The sequence below is a fragment of the Haemorhous mexicanus genome, unplaced genomic scaffold, assembly GCF_027477595.1.
Source record: "Haemorhous mexicanus isolate bHaeMex1 unplaced genomic scaffold, bHaeMex1.pri scaffold_164_ctg1, whole genome shotgun sequence".
Taxonomy (NCBI): Eukaryota; Metazoa; Chordata; class Aves; order Passeriformes; family Fringillidae; genus Haemorhous; species Haemorhous mexicanus.
The window spans coordinates 56,492-73,734 of record NW_026776007.1 but is presented as its reverse complement, the minus strand read 5'-3'; the positions used below and the strand labels follow the sequence as shown (position 1 = coordinate 73,734).

Sequence of the window (17,243 nt, the reverse complement as noted above, 5' to 3'; positions counted from 1 at the left end):
TGTCCCCATGTCCCCCCCATGCCCCCATTGTCCCCATGCCCCCCCATATCCCCGCTGTCCCCCCTGTCCCCCCATGTCCCCCTGTCCCCCCGTGTCCCCATATCCCCCGGTGTCCCCATGCCCCCTCGTGTCCCCGTGTCCCCCTGCTGTCCCCATGTCCCCATGTCCCCCCGCTGCCCCGGTGTCCCCATGCCCCCCATGTCCCCATGCCCCCCCCATGTCCCCCATGTCCCCATGCCCCCCATGTCCCCATGCCCCCCCCATGTCCCCCATGTCCCCCCATGCCCCCCCATGCCCCCCCGCTGTCCCCATGTCCCCATGTCCCCGTGTCCCCGTGCCTTTGGCGATCTTGATGTCGAGCGCCGTGCGGATCAGGGCCATCAGGGTGGAGTTGAAGTGCACCGTGTTGTCGTCGGCCACCGGCAGGTCCATGCGGAGCAGCCGCTGCGGGGGGAGGGGACCCCAAATTTGGGGGGGGGGGGGTCAGCCGGCACCCCCCAACCCCCCATGGCGGGGGAGGGGGGGGAGGGGCAGGTGAGAAGGCGGGGGCTGCCCCGCCTGGCGGGCGGGGAAACTGAGGCACGACCCCCTCCCCCACCTCCCCCCGGCCTCCCGCCTTCTCCCCATTTTTGGGGGGTGGGGGAGGGGGCGCGGCCAAGCGGGACCCCCAAAATATTTTTTTTTGGGGAGGGGGGCGCATGCGGCTCATGCGGGGAGGGGGGGGCTCATTCCCAGTCCCATTCCGGGGATTTTATTTTTGGGGGGGGGGGGGTTGGTGCAATCCGGCATTTTTTGGGGGGTGGGGGGGGGGGGGTTACACACGTGCGGGGGGGGGGTGTGGTGACTTTGCCAGGCCTCAGCCCCGCGCGCCCCCTCCCCCTCCCCAAAAACAGCGGCCCCTCCCCCACCCCAACCCCCTCCCCCCCCCATGCAGCCCCGCGGGGGGAGGGGCGGGGGGCGCAGAGCGAGCGATGCCAAGGGAGGGGGGGGGGAAACTGAGGCACGGGCCCCTCCCCCCCCTCCATGCCCGAGACCCCCCCCCCGACCCCCCCCTCAAGATGCAGGACCGCCCCTCCCCCACCCCACGATGCAGCTGCGGAGCCCCCGCGGTTGGGGGGGGGGGGGGAGGGGCGGGGGTCGTGCAGCAGCCGGGGGAGGGGGCCGGGGGTGGGGGGGCTCACTGAGGGGGGAGGGGGTGGGGCTGGGAGAGGGGGAGGGGGGGGGTCCCTAAAAATGGGGCGACCCCGGATATGGGGGGGGTAAAGACCCCAAATTGGGGCTGGGGGGGGCGCTGGGCCCTTTGGGACCCCCCAATTTGGGGCTGGGGGAGGGTCTCGTTGGTCCCTTCCAGGACCCTCCAATTTGGGGCTGGGGGCTCTCACTGCTCCCTTCCAGGACCTCCCAAATTGAGGCTGGGGGCTCTCATTGCTTTCGTCCAGGACCCCCCAAATTTGGGCTCTGGGGGGGGTCACTGACTCCTTTATGGGGTCTCCAAATTGGGGCTGGGGGTCTCTCACTGCTCCCTTCCAGAACCCCCAAATTGGGGTGGGGGCTCTCATTGCTCCCTTCCAGGACCCCTCAGATTGGGGCTGGGGTCTCTCACTGCTCCCTTCCAGGACCCCCCAAATTGAGGCTGGGGTCTCTCATTGCTCCCTTCCAGAAGACCCCAAATTTGGGCTGGGGACTCTCATTGTTCCTTTCCAACACCCCCCAAATTTGGGCTCTGGGGGGGGGGGGTCACTGACTCCTTCCAGGACCTCCCAAATTGAGGCTGGGGTCTCTCATTGCTCCCTTCCAGGACCCCCCAAATTGGGGCTGGGGGAGCTCTCACTGCTCCCTTCCAGCACCCCCGAAATTGGGGCTGGGGGGGTTCTCATTGCTCCCTTCCAGGACCTCCCAAATTGAGGCTGGGGGCTCTCATTGCTCTCTTCCAGGACCCCAAATTTGTGCTCTGGGGGGGGGTCACTGCTCCCTTCCAGGACCCCCAGTTTGGGGCTGGGGGCTCTCATTGCTCCTTTCCAGGACCCCCAAATTGGGGCTGGGGGAGCTCTCACTGCTCCCTTCCAGGACCCCCGAAATTGGGGCTGGGGGGGTTCTCATTGCTCTCTTAAAGGACCTCCCAAATTGAGGCTGGGGTCTCTCACTGCTCCCTTCCAGGACCCCCCAAACGAAATCTCCGCCGCTCCTTTACCTGTGGGGGCGGCTCCAGCTGAACCCCAGCACGGACCCCCCAAACCCCATTTAGGGTGGGGGTCCTGCAGTGGGGGTGGTGGGGTGTATGTGTGAGATGGAGAAGAGGGGAGGGGGCGCATCTTACCCAGCCCATCCAGGGGGGGCTCAGCAGGGGCCGGCGGCCGCAGGAGGGAGGAGAAAAAAAAACACCAAAAAAACCAAAAAAAAACCAAAAAAAAAAACCCAAAAAAGGGCGGGATCCCCCCGCGGGGGGCGGGCGGGGGTCGCGGCCTGGGGGGGTTATTCTACCTTATAGGCCACGCGGGGGGGGCAGCTGGCGCCCAGCCCCAGCGGCGGCGACATGTGCCGCAGCATTTCGTACATGTCGGCGAGGGTCAGGCGGCCCCTGGGGGCGAGAGAGGGGGAGGGGACACAGCGCGGGGGGGTTACGGCGGGGAGGGGGGGGAGACCAACTCAGAGCGGGGGGCCAAGTCAGAACGGGGGAGACCAACTCAGAGCGGGGGGGCCAAGTCAGAACGGGGCAGACCAACTCAGAGCGGGGGGGCCAAGTCAGAGCGGGGGGGAGAGACCAACTCAGAGCGGGGGGGCCAAGTCAGAGCGGGGGGGAGACCAAGTCAGAGCGGGGGGGACCAACTCAGAGCGGGGGGGGGAGAGACCAACTCAGAGGGGAGGGGGAGACCAAGTCAGAGCGGGGGGGACCAACTCAGAGGGGAGGGGGAAACCAAGTCAGAGCGGGGGGGGACCAACTCAGAGGGGAGGGGGAGAGACCAAGTCAGAGGGGAGGGGGGAGACCAACTCAGAGGGGAGGGGAGACCAACTCAGAGGGGAGGGGGGGAGAGACCAACTCAGCGGGGAGGGGAGACCAACTCAGAGGGGAGGGGGGGGGGAGAGACCAACTCAGAGGGGAGTGGGGAGAGACCAAGTCAGCGGGGAGGGGGGGAATGGGGTGAGGGAGGGGATGGAGATATGGACGGGAGAAAGGGTGAAAGGGAAAGATTGAATGGGGGATTGAGTGGGAAACATTAGAGGGGAAAAATAATTAAATGGGAAAATTAAATTGAAAAATTAAAGTGAAAAATTGAATGGGAAAATTAAAGTGAAAAATTGAATTGAAAAATTAAAGGGAAAAATTGAATGGGAAAATTAAATGGGAAATTGAATGGAAAAATTAAATGGGAAAATTAAATGGGAAAATTGAATGGAAAAATTAGAGTGAAAATTAAATGGGAAAATTGAATTGAAAAATTAAAGTGAAAATTAAATGGGAAAATTAAATGGGGAAATAAAAGTGAAAAATTAAATGGAAAAATTAAATGGAAAAATTAAAGTGAAAAATTAAAGTGAAAAATTAAATTGAAAAATTAAATTGAAAAATTAAATTGAGAAGAAATTAAATTTGGAGAAAATTTAATTTAAATGAAGAAATTAAATTGAAAAAAAATTTAAAAATTAATTTGAAAAAAATTAATTTGAAAAAAAATTAAATTAAAAAAAATTAAATTGAAAAAAATTAAATTAAAAAATTAAATTAAAAAAATTAAGTTGGAAATGTAAAAAAAATTAATGGGAAATAAAAAACAATTAGAAATGGCAAAAATTAAATTTGAAATTAAAAACAAACAACAAAAAAAGAAATTATATTGTAAATTTTTTAAAAATTGAAATTAGATAAATTAAATTGGAAATAAAAAAATTAAATTAATAAAAAAGAAATTAAATTGAAAAAAATTAAATTAGAAATTAAATACAAAAACAAATATAAAAAAAGGAATTAAATTGGAAATGTTAAAAAAATGAATATAGACCCTCCCCCCAAAATAAATTCAGTCGGGAACTTAAAAATAACCAACCAACCAAACAATAAAAAGCCAGAAATTAAATTGGAACTCTAAAAATAAAGGGAATAATTAAAAAAATTGAAAAAACAAATAAATAACGAGAAATAATTTATTAATGATGAAGTGTCAATGTGAAATAATAATAAGGAAATAATAACAAATTAAAATGAGGATAATTGGGAGGAATAAAATAATCCATATCAAAAGCGTTTCAGATGGAATGATAATAAGAAATAGCAATAAATAATAAATGGCATTATTATAATAAATGATAAAACAATTGAAATTAATAAAGAAATTAATATTGGTAATTAATAATCGAACAGAACAATCGAACCAACGCAGAATTTCCCCTCTGGCCCCTCCCGCGCTGCTCTGGGGGGGTTTTGGGGGGGAGGGGGATTTTTGGGGGGGGGGTTTGGGGGGTGCCCCATGCCGGGGGGGCGGCGGGAAGCCGGGGGGGGGGTCTCCATGCCGGGGGGGGGGGCTGTGTGACCATATACATGATATATACACGATCTATATATGATGTATAGCCGGCGCCGGGAAGCGCATTCCAGCCCCGGGGGGGGGTTATTTTGGGGGGGGGGTGTTTATTTTGGGGGGGGGGCGAACCTTGCAGGCCACCCTATGGGGGCATTTCTTGCCCAGCCCCAGGGGGGGGGAGATCACGCGCAACAAACTGTACATGTCCCGGTAGTGGATGCGCCCGCTGCAAGAGACACACGTTAGTGGGGGGGATGGACCCCCCCCCCAAATCGGGATAGCCCCCCCCTGGAACCTGGGACCCTCCCCAAAAACCGGGACACCCCCCCCCAAAAATCGGGACACCCCCCCCCCAAACTGGGAGTGGATGCGCCCGCTGCAAGAGACGCGCGTTAGTGGGGGGGGGGGGGGGGTTAAACCCCCCCCTGAAATCGGGATAGCCCCCCCCCCCAGGAACCTGGGACCCCCCCCCCCAAAAACTGGGATACCCCTTCCGGAAGCTGGGACCCCCCCCCCAAACCGGGACACCCCCCGAGACCCCTCTGGGCCAAGGGGGGGGCGGGAAAGGTGCATTAATGGGGGATGGGACCCCCCCCCGATGTGATTTGGGCACGCCCAGATCCCCCCCGGGGGTCCATAGGAACCCCCCCCAGGACCCCTCCATGGGTGGTGGTGGTGGGGGGGGGGACTCGGGGTCACTTTTCTGCCCCCTCCCCACAGACCCCGGGAATGGGGGGGCGACCCATCCTCTGGGAGGGGATCGGGGAGTCTGGGGGTGTCCCTGTCCCCTCGGGGGGTGTCCGAGGGTGTCCCTGTCCCCTCTGGGGGTGTCTCTGTCCCCTCCCCGGGGGTCCTTACCAGGCCGCAGGGTTGTACCTGGCCCAGACCCGCACGGGCCTACCTGGTCTGGGGGTGTCCCGGTCCCCCCTTGTCCCTCCCGGGGGTGTCCCTGTCCCCTCGGGGGGTGTCCCTGTCCCCCCTGTCCCTTCGGGGGGTGTCTCAGACCCCACTGTCCCCTCATGGGTGTCCCTGTCCCCCCACCCCGGGGGTCCTTACCAGGCCGTGGGGTCGTACCTGGCCCAGACCCGCATGGGCCTACCCGGTCTGGGGGTGTCCCTGTCCCCCCTTGTCCCTCCCTGGGGGTGTCCCTGTCCCCTCGGGGGTGTCCCTGTCCCCACTGTCCCCTCAGGGGTGTTCCTGTTTCCCCACTCCGGGGGTCCTTTACCAGGCCGCAGGGTCGTACTCGGCCCAGACCCGCATGGGCCTACCCGGTCTGGGGCTGTCCCTGTCCCCCCTTGTCCCTCCCTGGGGGGTGTCCCTGTCCCCTCGGGGGTGTCCCTGTCCCCCCTGTCCCCTCAGGGGTGTCCCTGTTTCCCCCTCCAGGGGTCCTTACCAGGCCGCAGGGTCGTACTCGGCCCAGACCTGCACGGGCCTACCCGTCTGGGGGTGTCCCGGTCCCCCCTTGTCCCTCCCTGGGGGTGTCCCTGTCCCCACAGGGGGTGTTCCTGTCCCCTCGGGGGTGTCCCTGTCCCCCCTGTCCCCTCAGGGGTGTCCCTGTTTCCCCCCCGGGGGTCCTTACCAGGCCGCAGGGTCGTACTCGGCCCAGACCCGCACGGGCCTACCCGGTCTGGGGGTGTCCCGGTCCCCTCTTGTCCCTCCCTGGGGGTGTCCCTGTCCCCTCGGGGGGGTTGTCCCTGTCCCCTCGGGGGTGTCCCTGTCCCCACTGTCCCCTCAGGGGTGTCCCTGTTTCCCCCTCCGGGGGTCCTTACCAGGCCGCAGGGTCGTACTCGGCCCAGACCCGCACGGGCCTACCCGGTCTGGGGCTGTCCCTGTCCCCCCTGTCCCTCCCTGGGGGTGTCCCTGTCCCCTCGGGGGGTGTCCCTGTCCCCTCGGGGGTGTCCCTGTCCCCCCCCCAGTGCCCCCCCCGGGGGTCCTTACCAGGCCGCGGGGTCGTACTCGGCCCAGACCCGCACGTACTCGTCCAGGTGGTGCGGGCCCAGGATGGAGGAGTCGCGGGTCAGGTACTCGAAGTTGTCCATGATGACGGCCACGAACAGGTTCAGCATCTTTGGGGGGGGGGGGGCAGGGGGCGTTGGGGGGGGGCAGGGGGCGGGGGGGGGGAGGGGGCTGTGCCCCACCCCCACCAGAGACACCCCCACCCCCACAATGGGGGCGGCAGAGGGAGGGGGAGGTGGGGAAGGGAGGGGTGGGGGTGGGGAGGGGGCTCGGGGGGCACTTTGTGGGGGGGTTGGGGCATTCTGGGGACACTTTGGGGACACTTTGGGGACAGTTTGGGGACACTTTGGGGGATACTTTATGGGCAGTTTGAGGACACTTTTTGGGGACAGTTTGGGGACACTTTAGGGGCACTTTTGGGGACAGTTTGAGGACACTCTGGGGACGTTTTGGGGACCCCTTGGGGACAGTTTGGGGACAGTTTGGGGGCACTTTTGGGGACAGTTTGAGGACACTCTAGGGGACATTTTGGGGACCTCTTGGGGACACTTTGGGGACACTTTGAGGACCCTTTGAGGACCCTTTGAGGAGCCCTTGGGGACACTTTGAGGACCCTTTGAGGACCCTTTGGGGGACCCCTTCGAGGACCCTTTGAGGACCCCCTGGGGACACTCTGGGGACCCTTTGAGGACCCTTTGGGGACACTTTGGGGACCCTTTGGGGACACTCTGGGGACCCTTTGAGGACCCTTTGGGGACACTTTGGGGACCCTTTGGGGACCCTTTGGGGACACTTTGGGGACACTTTGAGGACACTTTGGGGACACTTTGAGGACACTTTGGGAACGTTTTGAGGACCCTTTGGGGACCCTTTGAGGACACTTTGGGGACACTTTGAGGACCCTTGGGGACACTTTGGGGACCCTTTGGGGACACTTTGGGGACCCTTTGGGGACTCTTTGGGGACACTTTGAGGAGCCCTTTGAGGACACTTTGAGGACACTTTGGGGACCCTTTGAGGACCCTTTGAGGACCCTTTGAGGACACTTTGAGGGCATTTTGAGGACCCCTTGGGGACACTTTGAGGACCCCCTGGGGACACTTTGAGGACCCCTTGGGGACACTCTGGGGACCCCCCGGGGACCCTCGGGGGCGCGGCGGGGCTGACCAGGAAGGAGCAGAGGAAGATGAAGGAGACGAAGTAGAAGTAGGCGAACTCGTTGCCGCACTCGTCCTCCTTGATGCCCGAGTTCTCGTCACACGGCTTCCCGCTGAGGCACGACAGCATGATCTCGTGCCACGCCTCCCCGGTGGCACTCCTGGGGACAGGGACAGCCGCTGACACCGGGCACACCCGCACCGGGACGGGGCACCGAGAGGGCGGCGGCACGGTGGCACTGGGGGGCACTGGGAGTATAGCAGGGGACACTGGGGTGGCAGTGGGGGGCACTGGGGGGCACTGGGAGTACAGCAGGGGACACTGAGGTGGCACTGGGGGGCACTGGGAGTACAGCAGGGGACACTGGGGTGGCACTGGGGGGCACTGGGGGGCACTGGGAGTACAGCAGGGGACACTGGGGTGGCACTGGGGGGTGCTGGGAGTACAGCAGGGGACACTGGGGTGGCACTGGGGGGCACTCGGAGTACAGCAGGGGACACTGGGGTGGCAGTGGGTGGCAGTGGGGGGCACTGCGAGTACAGCAGGGGACACTGGGGTGGCACTGGGTGGCACTGGGGTGGCACTGGGAGTACAGCAGGGGACACTGGGGTGGCACTGGGGGGCACTGGGGTGGCACTGGGAGTACAGCAGGGGACACTGGGGTGGCACTGGGGGCACTGGGGGGCACTGGGAGTACAGCAGGGGACACTGGGGTGGCACCGGGGTGGCAGTGGGGGGCACTGGGGTGGCAGTGGGGTGGCACTGGGGGGCACTGGAGTACAGCAGGGGACAGTGGGGTGGCAGTGGGGGGCACTGGGGTGGCAGTGGGGGGCACTGGGGTGACACCAGGTGACACTGGGGTGGCACCAGGTGACACTGGAGTACAGCAGGGGGTGTGGTGGGGTGGCACCGGGTGACACTGGGTGCCCAGGTGACATTGGGATTACACCAGGTGACACTGGGGTGACACTGGGTACCCAGGTGACACTGGGATTACACCAGGTGACACTGGGGTGACACTGGGTACCCAGGTGACACTGGGATTACACCAGGTGACACTGGGGGTGACACTGGGTACCCAGGTGACATTGGGATTACACCAGGTGACACCGGGGTGGCACCAGGATTACCACGGGTGGCACTGGGTGCCTAGGTGACACCGGGGTGACACCAGGTGACACCGGGGTGGCACCAGGATTACTGCGGGTGGCACTGGGTGCCCAGGTGACACTGGGGTTACACCAGGTGACACCGGGGTGGCACCAGGATTACCCCAGGTGGCAGTGGGTACCCAGGTGATACTGGGATTACACCAGGTGACGCTGGGGGGGCACTGGGATGACACCAGGTGACACCAGGGTGGCACTGAGTACCCAGGTGACACTGGGGTGACACCAGGTGACATTGGGATTACACCAGGTGACACTGGGATGACGCTGGGATTACACCAGGTGGCACTGAGGGTGGCACTGGGTACCCAGGTGACACCGGGGTTACACCAGGTGACACCAGGGTGGCACCAGGGTTACCCCAGGTGGCAGTGGGTGCCCAGGTGATACTGGGATTACACCAGGTGACGCTGGGGGGGGCACTGGGATGACACCAGGTGACACCAGGGTGGCACTGAGTACCCAGGTGACACTGGGGTGACACCAGGTGACATTGGGATTACACCAGGTGACACTGGGATGACGCTGGGATTACACCAGGTGGCACTGGAGGGTGGCACTGAGTACCCAGGTGACACCGGGGTGGCACCAGGGTGACCGCGGGTGGCACTGGGTGCCCAGGTGACACCAGGTGGGGGCTCACCTGAAGAGCAGCATCAGCGCCTGGAAGAAGGTGCGGAAGTTGTTGTGCTGGGTGATGGCCGACTCGTCATCCTCCTCCTCGATGCCGATGTTCCCGAACACCTGGGGGGGGCGGGGCGCCTCAGGGGGGCTGGGGGCACTCACCTGCACCTGGGGGCGTCACCTGCACCTGGGGGAGTCACCTGCACCTGGGGGAGTCACCTGCACCTGGGGCACCTGGGGGTGTCACCTGCACCTGGGGCACCTGGGGGTGGCACCTGCACCTGGGGCACCTGGGGGAGTCACCTGCACCTGGGGCACCTGGGCGCGGCACCTGCACCTGGGGGAGTCACCTGCACCTGGGGGAGTCACCTGCACCTGGGGGTGTCACCTGCACCTGGGGCACCTGGGGGCATCACCTGCACCTGGGGGAGTCACCTGCACCTGGGGGTGGCACCTGCACCTGGGGGAGTCACCTGCACCTGGGGGCGTCACCTGCACCTGGGGGTGTCACCTGCACCTGGGGGCATCACCTGCACCTGGGGGAGTCACCTGCACCTGGGGGTGGCACCTGCACCTGGGGCACCTAGGGGCATCACCTGCACCTGGGGGAGTCACCTGCACCTGGGGGTGGCACCTGCACCTGGGGCACCTGGGGGCGGCACCTGCACCTGGGGGCGGCACCTGCACCTGGGGCACCTGGGGGAGTCACCTGCACCTGGGGGAGTCACCTGCACCTGGGGCACCTGGGGGCATCACCTGCACCTGGGGGAGTCACCTGCACCTGGGGGAGTCACCTGCACCTGGGGGAGTCACCTGCACCTGGGGCACCTGGGGGCATCACCTGCACCTGGGGAGTCACCTGCACCTGGGGGTGTCACCTGCACCTGGGGGTGGCACCTGCACCTGGGGGTGGCACCTGCACCTGGGGGAGTCACCTGCACCTGGGGGTGTCACCTGCACCTGGGGGCGTCACCTGCACCTGGGGGTGTCACCTGCACCTGGGGTGGCACCTGCACCTGGGGGTGTCACCTGCACCTGGGGGTGTCACCTGCACCTGGGGCACCTGGGGGTGGCACCTGCACCTGGGGGAGTCACCTGCACCTGGGGGTGGCACCTGCACCTGGGGGAGTCACCTGCACCTGGGGGAGTCACCTGCACCTGGGGCACCTGGGGGTGTCACCTGCACCTGAGAGAGTCACCTGCATCTGGGGGAGTCACCTGCACCTGGGGGTGTCACCTGCACCTGGGGGAGTCACCTGCACCTGGGGGAGTCACCTGCACCTGGGGGCGGCACCTGCACCTGGGCGTGGCACCTGCACCTGGGGGTGTCACCTGCACCTGGGGGAGTCACCTGCACCTGAGGCACCTGGGGGCGTCACCTGCACCTGGGGGCGTCACCTGCACCTGGGGGTGGCACCTGGGGCACCTGGGGGAGTCACCTGCACCTGGGGGCGTCACCTGCACCTGGGGGTGGCACCTGGGGCACCTGGAGGAGTCACCTGCACCTGGGGGAGTCACCTGCACCTGGGGGCATCACCTGCACCTGGGGCACCTGGGGGTGGCACCTGCACCTGGGGCACCTGGGGGAGTCACCTGCACCTGGGGGAGTCACCTGCACCTGGGGGTGGCACCTGCACCTGGGGTGTCACCTGCACCTGGGGCACCTGGGGGAGTCACCTGCACCTGGGGCACCTGGGGGTGTCACCTGCACCTGGGGGTGGCACCTGCACCTGGGGGTGTCACTTGTACCTGGGGGCGGGCACCTGCACCTGGGGCACCTGGGGGAGTCACGTGCACCTGGGGGTGTCACCTGCACCTGGGGGTGTCACCTGCCCCAGGGGGTCTCACCCACACCTGAGGGGTCTCACCCACACCTGAGGGGTCTCACCTGCCCCAGGTGTCTCACCTGCCCCAGGGGGTCTCACCTGCCCCAGGTGTCTCACCTGCCCCAGGGGTCTCACCTGCCCAGGTGTCTCACCTGCCCCAGGGGTCTCACCTGGCCAGGTGTCTCACCTGCCCCAGGGGGTCTCACCTGCCCCAGGTGTCTCACCTGCCCAGGTGTCTCACCTGCCCCAGGGGGTCTCACCTGCCCCAGGTGTCTCACCTGCCCAGGTGTCTCACCTGCCCCAGGGGTCTCACCTGCCCCAGGTGTCTCACCTGTCCCAGGTGTCTCACCTGCCCCAGGGGTCTCACCTGCCCAGGTGTCTCACCTGTCCCAAGGGTCTCACCTGCCCCAGGTGTCTCACCTGTCCCAGGTGTCTCACCTGCCCCAGGGGTCTCACCTGCCCAGGTGTCTCACCTGCCCCAGGGGTCTCACCTGCCCAGGTGTCTCACCTGCCCCAGGGGTCTCACCTGCCCCAGGGGTCTCACCTGTCCCAGGTGTCTCACCCGCCCCAGGGGTCTCACCTGGCCAGGGGCCTCACCCGCCCCAGGGGTCTCACCTGGCCAGGTGTCTCACCTGTCCCAGGTGTCTCACCTGCCCCAGGGGTCTCACCTGCCCCAGGTGTGTCACCTGCCCCAGGGGTCTCACCTGCCCCAGGGGGTCTGACCCACACCTGAGGGGTCTCACCTGCCCCAGGGGTCTCACCTGGCCAGGTGTCTCACCTGCATGCCGATGATGGCGTAGATGAAGAAGAGCATGGCGATCAGCAGGCACACGTAGGGCAGGGCCTGGGGGGCACAGGGGGGCGGTCAGGGGGAGGGGGCGGGGGTGGCATTTTGGGGCTGGGGGTGACAATTTGGGGCTGGGGGTGGCATTTTGGGGCTGGAGGTGACAATTTTGGGTCTGGGGGTGGCATTTTGAGGCAGGGGTGACAATTTTGGGGCTGGGGGTTACGATTTTGGGGCTTGGGGTGACAATTTGGGGTGGGGGGTGGCGTTTTGAGGCAGGGTGTGACAATTTTGGGGTGGGAGGTGACATTTTGGGTCTGGGGGTGGCATTTTGGGTCTGGGGGTGCCAATTTGGGTCTGGGGGTGGCAATTTTGAGGCAGGGGTGACAATTTTGGGGTGGAGGTGACAATTTTGGGGCAAAGGGTGACATTTTAGGGAGGCGGTGACAATTTTGGGTCTGGGGGTGCCAATTTTGGGTCTGGGGGTGCCAATTTGAGTCTGGGGGCGGCGTTTTGGGGGGGTCACCTTGAAGGACTGCACGAAGGTCCAGAGCAGGATGCGGATGGTGTAGCCCTGGCGCAGGAGCTTGATGAGGCGCGCGGCGCGGAACAGCCGCAGGAAGCTCAGGTTGATGAAATTGTTCTGAAAGGGGGAAAAAATGACAAAAATGACAAAAATGACCAAAATGACCAAAAAAGGGCAAAAAGGAGACCCCAAAAATGGGGAGGGGGGGCGGCGCAGGCGCCCACCTACCCCGAATTCCGTCACCAGGATGTCGGTGATGCTGCCCAGCACCGTCACGAAGTCGAAGACGTTCCAGGCGTCGCGGAAGTAATTCTGGGGAGATGGGGTGGGGGGGGTGTGGGGTGGGGGTCTCCGGGCTCGGGGGACCCCCGGAGCGACCCCCAAAATCTCGGGGTGACCCCACGGGGGATCCCTGCACCCGGCGTGAGCGGTGAGGGAGATGGGGTGCTCGTCCCATGAGGTCTTGGGGTGTCCTGAATGGGTTTTGGGGTCTCCTGAGGTCTTGGGGTCTCCTGAGATCTTGGGGTCCCATGAGATTTTGGGGTCTCCTGAGGTTTTGGGGTCCCCTAAGATTTTGGGGTCTCCTGAGGTTTTGGGGTCTCCTGAGATCTTGGGGTCCCCTGAGGTTTTGGGGTCTCCTGAGCTTTTGGGGTCCCATGAGATCTTGGGGTCTCCTGAGCTTTTGGGGACCCCTAAGATTTTGGGGTCTCCTGAGGTTTTGGGGTCTCCTGAGATCTTGGGGTCTCCTGAGGTCTTGGGGTCTCCTGAGGTTTTGGGGTCCCCAACATTCCTGGAGTCCCATGAGGTCCTTGTAATCTCCTGAGGTTTTGGGGTCCCCTGAGATCTTGGGGTCTCCTGAGGTTTTGGGGTCCCATGAGATTTTGGGGTCTCCTGAGCTTTTGGGGTCTCCGAAGGTTTTGGGGTCTCCTGAGGTTTTGGGGTCCCTTGAGGTTTTGGAGTCCCCTGAGGTTTTGGGGTCCCCTGAGGTTTTGGGGTCTCCTGAGGTTTTGGGGTCTCCTGAGGTCTTGGGGTCCCCTGAGATTTTGGGGTCTCCTGACGTTTTGGAGTCCCCTGAGGTCTTGGGGTCTCCTGAGGTTTTGGGGTCTCCTGAGGTTTTCGGGTTCCCTGAGGTTTTGGAGTCCCCTAAGATTTTGGAGTCCCCTGAGGTTTTGGGGTCTCCTGAGGTTTTGGGGTCCCCCAAGGTTTTGGGGTCTCCTGAGGTTTTGGGGTCCCCTGAGGTTTTGGGGTCCCCAACATTCCTGGAGTCCCATGAGGTCCTTGTAATCTCCTGAGGTTTTGGGGTCTCCTAAGATTTTGGAGTCCCCTAAGATTTTGGAGTCCCCTGAGGTTTTGGGGTCTCCCGAGGTTTTGGGGTCCCCTGAGGTTTTGGGGTCCCCAACATTCCTGGGGTCCCATGAGGTCCTTGTAATCTCCTGAGGTTTTGGAGTCCCCTGAGGTTTTGGGGTCTCCTGAGGTTTTGGGGTCCCCTAAGATTTTGGGTTCGCCTGAGGTTTTGGGGTTCCCTGAGGTTTTGGGGTCCCTTGAGGTTTTGGGGTCCCCTGAGGTCTTGGGGTCCCCTGAGGTCTTGGGGTCCCCTGAGATCTTGGGGTCTCCTGAGGTTTTGGGGTCCCCAACATTCCTGGGGTCCCATGAGGTTTTGGGGTCCCTTGAGGTTTTGGGGTCCCCTGAGGTTTTGGAGTCCCCTGAGGTTTTGGGGTCTCCCGAGATTTTGGGGTCCCCTAAGATTTTGGGGTCTCCTGAGGTTTTGGGGTCTCCTAAGATTTTGGGGTCTCCTGAGGTTTTGGGGTCCCATGAAGTCCTTGGGGTCCCATGAGATTTTGGGGTCCCCTGAGATCTTGGGGTCCCCTGAGGTTTTGGGGTCCCCAACATTCCTGGGGTCCCATGAGGTCCTTGTAATCTCCTGAGGTTTTGGAGTCCCCTGGGGTTTTGGGGTCCCCTGAGGTTTTGGGGTCCCCTGGGGTTTTGGGGTCCCCACCATTGCAGGGGTTCCCTGATGTCCCCAGGGTGGTCCCAGCCCTACCAGGACCCCGAAGGCCATGATCTTGAGGAGACACTCGAGGGAGAAGAGGGAGGTGAAGACGTTGTTGAACATCTTGAGCACGTTCTCGTAGGTGTCGGAGGCGTCGTAGAACTGCGGGGACAGGGGGACACGGCGCGGGTGGCAGTGGGGACAGGGACAGGGACAGGGGGACAGGGGGACAGGGATGGGGACAGGGGGACAGGGACAGGGGGACAGGGGGACACGGCGCGGTGGCAGTGGGGACAGGGACAGGGGGACAGGGGGACAGGGGGACAGGGGGACAGGGATGGGGACAGGGGGACAGGGACAGGGGGACAGGGGGACACGGCGCGGTGGCAGTGGGGACAGGGACAGGGACAGGGACAGGGGGACAGGGATGGGGACAGGGGGACAGGGACAGGGGGACAGGGGGACACGGCGCGGTGGCAGTGGGGACAGGGACAGGGACAGGGGGACAGGGATGGGGACAGGGGGACAGGGACAGGGGGACAGGGGGACACGGCGCGGTGGCAGTGGGGACAGGGACAGGGGGACAGGGGGACAGGGATGGGGACAGGGGGACACGGCGCGGTGGCAGTGGGGACAGGGACAGGGACAGGGGGACAGGGAGACAGGGATGGGGACAGGGGGACAGGGACAGGGGGACAGGGGGACACGGCACGGTGGCAGTGGGGACAGGGACAGGGACAGGGGGACAGGGGGACAGGGGGACAGGGATGGGGACAGGGGGACACGGCGCGGTGGCAGTGGGGACAGGGACAGGGACAGGGACAGGGACAGGGACAGGGGGACAGGGAGAGGTCCTGGGGGACAGGGGAACAGTGACAACTCCTGGAGGGGACAGGGACAGGTCCTTGGGGGACAGGGGGACAGGGACGGGGACAGGGGGACAGGGACGGGGACAGGGGGACAGGGACAGGTCCTGGGGGACAGGGGAACAGGGACAACTCCTGGAGGGGACAGGGACAGGTCTTTGGGGGACAGGGACAGGTCCTGGGGGGACAGGGACAGTCCTGGGGGACAGGGACTGGGGGACAGGTCCTGGGGGACAGGGACTGGGGGACAGCTCCTGGAGGGGACAGGGAGAGGTCCTGGGGGGACAGGGACAGTCCTGGGGGGACAGGGACAGTCCTGGGGGACAGGGACAGGTCCTGGGGGCACAGGGACAGGTCCTGGGGGACAGGGGAACAGGGGGACAGGTCCTGGGGGGACAGGGACAGGTCCTGGGGGGACAGGGACAGTCCTGGGGGACAGGGACTGGGGGACAGGTCCTGGGGGACAGGGACTGGGGGACAGCTCCTGGAGGGGACAGGGAGAGGTCCTGGGGGGACAGGGGCAGGTCCTGGGCTGACAGGGACTGGGGGACAGGGGAACAGTGACAAGTCCTGGGGGGCACAGGGACAGGTCCTGGGGGACAGGGACTGGAGGACAGGTCCTGGGGGGACAGGGAGAGGTCCTGGGGGACAGGGGAACAGTGACAACTCCTGGAGGGGACAGGGACAGGTCCTGGGGGGACAGGGACAGGTCCTGGGGGGACAGGGGACCAGTGACACCTCCTGGGGGGCACAGGGACAGCTGCTGAGCTGCAGGACAAAGCCGAGCTCCAGGAACATCTCCCGGCCACAGAGAGGCCAAACCCCAGGAGCTGGGGGGGGGGGGGGGGGGGTCGGGGTGGGGGGGGGGGGGGTGACACCAAACCCTGGGGGTCCCCCCAGCCCGCCCCCCGCCCACCTTCATCATGAGCACGATGGTGTTGAGGGCGATCATGGCCATGATGGTGTACTCGAAGGGAGGGGACACCACGAACTGCCACATGCGGTACTGGAAGCTCTGGCGGTTCTGGGGCATGTGGCGCGTCAGCGGCTTGGCGCTGATGGCAAAGTCGATGCAGGCCCTCTGCAAGGGGGGGGGGACACGAGGGGGTCACCAACCCACGGGGGGACACGGGGGAGTCACCAACACCAGAATGGACCCACCCCTGCAGGGACATGGGGGTGTCACCCAAATGGGGGTGTCACCCGCCGCAGTACAGACACAGGGGTGTCAGTCACCATGGTATGGACATGGGGGGGTCAGCCACGCGGGGGGGACATGGGGGGGTCACCAACCCACGGGGGGACACGAGGGGGTCACCAACCCACGGGGGACACGGGGGGGTCACCTACACCAGAATGGACCCACCCCTGAAGGGACATGGGGGTGTCACCCGCCGCAGTACAGACATAGGGGTGTCACTCACTATGGTATGGACATGGGGGGGTTAACCACCCAGAGGGGACATGGGGGGGGTCACCAACCCACGGGGGGACACGAGGGGGTCACCAACCCACGGGGGGACACGGGGGGGTCACCAACACCAGAATGGACCCACCCCTGAAGGGACATGGGGGTGTCACCCAAATGGGGGTGTCACCCGCCGCAGTACAGACATAGGGGTGTCACTCACTATGGTATGGACATGGGGGGGTTAACCACCCAGGGGGGGACATGGCGGGGGTCACCCACCCAGAGGGGACACGGGGGGGTCACCAACCCACGGGGGGACACGGGGGGGTCACCAACCCACGGGGGACACGGGGGGGTCACCAACACCAGAATGGATCCACCCCTGCAGGGACATGGGGGTGTCACCCAAATGGGGG

The 17,243-nt window shown here is 62.8% G+C and overlaps 1 protein-coding gene across 1 annotated transcript in view; it reads right to left on the bottom strand.

Moving 5' to 3' along the window:
• Positions 1 to 338: 338 nt before the first annotated feature.
• LOC132322857 (voltage-dependent P/Q-type calcium channel subunit alpha-1A-like) overlaps positions 339 to 17,243 on the bottom strand; it is a gene marked incomplete at its 3' end in the record, with an annotated part of 61,926 nt that continues 45,021 nt past the window's right edge. The window contains 10 exon segments of the mRNA XM_059837578.1: positions 339 to 444; positions 2,482 to 2,578; positions 6,456 to 6,583; positions 7,641 to 7,791; positions 9,444 to 9,544; positions 12,029 to 12,094; positions 12,561 to 12,677; positions 12,789 to 12,872; positions 14,602 to 14,712; positions 16,333 to 16,497. Coding sequence (XP_059693561.1) covers positions 339 to 444; positions 2,482 to 2,578; positions 6,456 to 6,583; positions 7,641 to 7,791; positions 9,444 to 9,544; positions 12,029 to 12,094; positions 12,561 to 12,677; positions 12,789 to 12,872; positions 14,602 to 14,712; positions 16,333 to 16,497 — 1,126 coding nt within the window.